At 33.9% G+C, this 6,109-nt stretch overlaps 1 protein-coding gene and 1 non-coding gene across 2 annotated transcripts; both read right to left on the bottom strand.

Annotated features, from left to right (window-relative positions):
- Positions 1-1,146: 1,146 nt before the first annotated feature.
- LOC149206803 (germin-like protein 3-1) lies at positions 1,147-2,069 on the bottom strand. Its single transcript, XM_089393798.1, has one exon. The coding sequence runs from the start codon at positions 2,027-2,029 to the stop codon at positions 1,349-1,351; it is 681 nt and encodes a 226-aa protein (XP_089249924.1). The 5' UTR covers positions 2,030-2,069; the 3' UTR covers positions 1,147-1,348.
- Positions 2,070-3,332: 1,263 nt separating this feature from the next.
- TRNAM-CAU (transfer RNA methionine (anticodon CAU)) lies at positions 3,333-3,419 on the bottom strand. The gene is given in 2 exon segments: positions 3,333-3,368; positions 3,382-3,419. It is a non-coding gene; the product is annotated as a tRNA-Met (tRNA).
- Positions 3,420-6,109: the final 2,690 nt, after the last annotated feature.

Below are 6,109 nucleotides of genomic sequence, written 5' to 3'. Positions count from 1 at the left end.
TTTACATGATCCAATATGGTTGGTTACGGGGATAAAACAATATCTTTGAAAATTTTATCCAAATCTAAACTTGTTATAATAATTAAAATTTCCATGAAATATGAAAGAATTGATATAAACATTTCGTTTCAAAAAAAAAAAATTACTATTAAATTAATTAAACAACTCTAAACTAGAGCACAACACAACGTTGAACGTTGATCCTCATCCCATGGCCAATAATTCATGGGTAATTATATGATTTGATTTTTGGGTAATTATATGAAATATGTGGATTGACTGTGTATCCACACCTGGCAACGACTCTTGCTCGGGTATTAATTATCATAAAAGAAACTCACTTAACCAATAAAAAAATCTAAAAAATAAAAAAAAATAAAAATAATTCATTTTATAAGGTTAACATTACACATACGGTGTTTAATTTTTAGTAAACTAATAAGTAATGGAATGTCATAGAGGTTCATACCATGCCATGCGGCAGAGATAATAAGGCTGCCTTCTGATTATGCTCACTGTTGCCATCCTACAATATTTAATCAACATACATTTTTAACTTAAATATGGATTCACATTGGAGTGCACACGTGACAACATATATTATTAATGTACTTCGCACTATATCGAAAATTAAAAAATTATTTATTTGCTGAAATGAAGCAGAAAAGAGAGAAAATAATGAAATAGCACCATTTCAGATCGTGTGAATAATGCATGGTAGTATCCAATTACAACATATATTTATAAATATAAATCTGGTAAATTTGTTTATTTATAATAATATAGATATGAAATTTGACGGGTAAATTTCGTGATTCATTTATTAAATATAATTTATAAAATTATAAAAAATTATTAAAATTATAAATATTGTTGAGGAGGTGTGAAAATTTTCAAATTTAATCAATAAGTCTGTTTTAAAATTTTTAGGAACATGTACTTTATTAACATTTACACATGCTTTCGTCAAGAACATCTGAAACTTGTTCGATCTTTATATATGACCCCGAGACTTGCTTTTTTATTGTTTGTATCTTCCTACCTCCAAAAATTTAAACACAAGTGAAACTCTTTGCAAATAAAATCATATAAGTTAAAATAAACACTATAGTCAAAAACATCTGAAACTTGCTCGACCTTTTTATATATAACCCGAGACTTACTTTTTTATTGTTTGTATCTTCCTATCTCCTTGCTCGAACTCTCTTCTCTTTTATTGTTTGTATCTTCCTACCTCCGGAAATTTAAACACAAGTGAGACTCATAAAGTCATAAATGAACACTATGTTTTGATGATGTTATCTTCCTTTTTTTTAAGATAAACACGTCCTTCACGTCAAAAGGTGGCTCACCCTCCAATCAGATTCTTACGGATCTTCTCCACTTCTCCGCCGCTAATTTGGAACGCCTTCTCCAGAACAGCAGGAGGGGTCTCTGGGTTCGACCCAAAAGCAGCGAACGACACGATCTGAGCGCCGGGGCTTTGACTGTTGAGCCACGCAATGGCGAGAGCGGTGGATTTTCCCACATTGAAGAGAAAGTGCAGTTGAGTCCTGGGGAACACAAACACATCACCGACCTCCAAAATCTGAGTGAAGAGCTTGTTGGACGTGTCCACAAATCCCACCAACAGCTGTCCTTTGACGACAAACACAATCTCGGAGGCTCTGGGATGGACGTGAGGAGGAACAAGCCCTCCCTTAGCCAAGTCGATGCGAGCTATGGCCATTCCCTGCGTATTGAGTCCCGGCAGGTTTTTGGGAGTGGTGAGCGTGACGTTGAAGCCGAAGAGGTTGGCGCTCGTGTTCCCCGGGACACCCAGAGCCGATGTCTTGAAATGGGACGCCACCACTGTGCTAGGATTCATGCAGGGGAAGCCGTTGAGGAAAAACTTGGAGGTCGTGTCTGCAACGCAGAAATCTTGCAGAGGATCCGGATCTGCGCATGTTACTCGCGAAATTGCAAGCGCAAGAATTAGAAGCAGTGGAAGAGCTTTCATATAGGTAACAGAAGACATTTCCATTTCCATGGCTGGAGCACTCCACTTATTTTCAAGTCTAACCAATGGGTACTGAGTCGGTGTTTGCAAAAACACACACAGAGAGATATATATAGATGTGGGTAGAGGGAGACACGGTGATGTTTGGCCATGAATGGGGAGGGGAAGGAAGCGTGTGAGGGGGTAGAGGAGTAAATAAGGAAGGCAAAGCAACTCGTGAAACAGCGGCAAGCTTCATTGATTGGGGGGCACCGCTGGGCGTGACTGGATGCTGCCTTCAAACATTCTTTTTATTTTCAAACGCGTCGAGTCGACGGTACTGGATTCCTCGATTCAGGTTATCTTTCGCCGTTGCAGTAAAGGTTGTGTAAGGTCATTCCCAGATTTTAATTGCGAGGACCGCAACGCCACCGACTTTATCACTCAATTTTCCTTGGTATTGAAGAGCACCGAAATTTTGAAAGAATTGCAGAGAATTTTTTTTTTCAAGAAAACTGTAACCAATTTGGAAAACCGTTAAAAACAAGAAGGGTGTAAAATCAAAGGCTACCACACAAGGAAATTAATGAAAAGCTTTTGTCAGATGTTGCAAGTGAAGAATCTGGTTTAGGAGTAGTCTACCTAGGCTGTAGAATGGCCCGGTTTCCGGTGCCGCCCGGAAAAATCTCCGACTCCGGCCACCGCCTAGGTAGACTACTCCCTCTCGAACCTTGAATTCTTGCGGAGTCGTATCGCTCCATTTTTTTGAGTAGGGCTTGAGCGTACGGTCCATCTTGAGCTGCGTCCACCCGCCGTAGATCGGAAGGTTTAATATTGTAAAATACAGGTAGAATGGTAGCCCCACGCTTCTCTGAGTCTACCATGAGCCGAAGCTCATCCAAACACCATCTCGAATTCGCATAGTTTTCTGAGAAAATGGCAATCTGGACAGAGGCCACTTGAATAGCTTGCATATTTGGCCACATGCAACTCTGGTTCTGGAACCTTTTTCAATACCCTTTGCGCGACCTTATCCAAGAGATCAGCCTCGTTCCTGGATATGGCATATTCAGAGGGTAAAATTACAAACAGTAACCTGCCTAATTTGTCATGTGGCTATCAATCCATGAAAGAAAAACGAAGAGAGATTTACAAATTAAACGCTGACAAGAATTGTAAGAGTGTGGAAGATACTCACCCATTACACGCCTCCAATTCAAAGCCGCTTATATATGAAACCTGAGTAAGAGCCTCTCTCCAACGGAGTAGTCTACCTACTGCGTCCAGAAATTTTACGAGTGACAATAAGGAAATTTTAATGGAGTTGAATACTCGGTCCAGGCAAAATATTATGTGGGGTGAGAGAGGCTCGAACTCTCGACCTCAGGATTCCTCAGCTAAGCTATGAGACCTACGCGCTAACCAACTGCGCCACCACCCCTGTTGATGTCCACTACCATGACTCAAGCTTCAGAAACAAATCTTCATTGGGAAATGCTAAGATAGGGCGGAGCGGAGAAATTACCGGTGGCCAGAGTTGGAGATTTTTCCGGGCGGCACCGGAAACCGGGCCATTCTACCGCCTAGGTAGACTACTCCTCTGGTTTAGATGTTGCAAGAGTGAATAAGCTGGTTTAAATTATCATTGACGCTTTAGTTTTATTGACAATAAGGATGGAAAATACAAGAATTTATTAATTTGGGTTATTTATATTTTTACTAAGCATTATATATTTCTATTAAGTACAAATTTAATATGAGTAAACAGCATCAAATTTAAAAAAAAAAAAAATTAAAAAAAATTAAAGTAGAAAATACAATGCTATTTTTCATTGTTTATACAATGTGTTTTTTTTCGGAGAAAAAAAATGAACTTTTTATTACTATGATAAAAAGTTACATATACATGCCGCAGCTTCCATTTGCTGTAATACATTATATAATTCTGCTAGAAAGCTATTTAGAGCTTGAGCAGAGCCTCCTCAAAAGAGGAAAAACAGCTCCCTTTCAGGAAAAACAGCTCCCTTTCTCAGCATTGTCAAAAAGAGCCAACAGTTTCCTTATGTTTGATAGCAAAAACAGCAACTGGCATCTTTTCCCTGGCTTCCTCTATCAAGGAAAACAGTCCAAGACTAAAAGATTGCACAACAAAAGGACTTGAATCTTTTTTATATTTATACAATGTGTTATTTTTCATTGTTTAAATTATATTTGTGAATGCTAAATAGAATATATATATATATATATATATCCACACACAGGACCAAATAAAATTTTTAACAATAAATGATATGTAATTGATTTTAACATATTTATTTTAAATGATATGTAATTGATATTAAAACATTTTAATAACATGTACATCAAGACATTTTATCACACAAATTATACTATTATTATTATATTTTTAAGTATATGTGAATATTAATTCTTATTAAAATATTTTATTGATAACCCACTATAACATTATCTTTTATTGACTATAATGTCCACATTAAAATGTTTTTTATATTATTAGTATATTTTTAAACACACTTCAATATTACTTAACAAACTATATTAAACTAGTTTATTTATAATCGTATTATTTTTTTTATTACTAATAATATTTTGTAAATGTTACATATTAATTTCATATTAAGAATTAAATAAATTGCATATTTCCTTCTTATTATTTTTACTAGGAAGTAATTGAATTTAATTTTACTTTTTAATTACTTCTCTTTAAGCATTGAAATTTCTTATTATGATCCAATACTAAAATATTTTTTCTTTTACTTTTTCGTCATATATATACATATATGTATATATACTTATGCATGAAGTTGATATTAAATTAAATTAGTCAACATGAGTATTTAAATAGTGTATTTAAGTCATGTACATAAATATTTTTAAAATATAAGAATTATACGACTTTCTTATACTCAAATGTGAAAATATATATTTTTTTAATTACTTTAATTTTTCTATAAATTTGATATAAGATTATGTTATTTCATATGATATGGAAATATTTTATTTATGGATAACACTGAGAGTGAAATATTTCTACTACTCCTTAATATGGTAGTGGGAGTCACATTATTGATATTTTTTAATACTTCTAATTAAAATTAATTAAACATGTATATTTATTTTTTTTAGTCTAATTTTTTTTGTATTTAAAGACTTTTTAATTTATTTTAAAGTAAAATGTGTCAATTCGGGGTTGAGCATAGAAAAAATCACACAATCACACATCTCCCTCGTAATGTGTTGTAAAGAAAATCTCTCCACTCAATTAACACAACCACATTAATAAAGTGGTTGAAATACACGGATGGTTGTTATTTTCTATTTTTTAATGTTATTGATAAGTGTATGGAAGGTGGAAAATGACACCTATCAACTTATTTCAACCACTCCATTAATGTTATTGTGCTAGTTGACAATGGATGGATGGGGAGGATTAGTAGGCCATGGTTGACTATGATAAATATGTTTAAGTTATGGTTGGAGAGGATTTATTATGGTCAACATATAGTTGATTATGGATGATCATGGTTGTCCACATCTAACTATAATTGAGTATGACAGATAATGATTGACTATGGTTCATCATGGTTGTTCATGTTTGATCATGGTTGACCATGGTTGAGAATGATTAAACAAGGTTTACCATAGTCAACCCTGGTGACCATAGTTTACTACAGTTGACCATGATTGACTATAGTTAACATAGAAACCTAATAAACCTAATAAACTTAGGTTAACCTAGTAAACCTATGTTAACCTATTCAACTGAGTTATTATGATTTTTGTTGTATTTTGTAAGTGTGAAGAAGCAAGTTTAAATTATCATGAATGCTTTAGTCTTATTAAGCATTAACATAATAAAAAATGTGTGGATGCTGATAATACAAGAATTTATTAATCTCACAAATGTATGAAGAAACAAATCTTTTTCAAAGAATGTTTTAATATTAAAAAAACTGGATGATTACTTTTGTATTATATCATTACAAATCCATTTTAATCATAGATTTAAATAGAGTTGAGAGGATCAAGAAAAATCGAGTGCAAAACTTGAATAAAAAGTTTGCATCACACACACACACACACACACATATATATTCGAATGTATAAAAT

The sequence above is a fragment of the Pinus tabuliformis genome, chromosome 1_2 (genome assembly GCF_031772625.1).
Source record: "Pinus tabuliformis cultivar Carrire ecotype Pingquan chromosome 1_2, CPIR1, whole genome shotgun sequence".
NCBI classification, from domain to species: domain Eukaryota; kingdom Viridiplantae; phylum Streptophyta; class Pinopsida; order Pinales; family Pinaceae; genus Pinus; species Pinus tabuliformis.
This window is presented reverse-complemented; position numbering and strand designations above follow the sequence as displayed.

Excerpts from the sequence above, each read along its gene's own strand:
- LOC149206803 (XM_089393798.1), bottom strand. The coding sequence starts at position 2,029 with ATGGAAATGGAAATGTCTTCTGTTACCTATATGAAAGCTCTTCCACTG.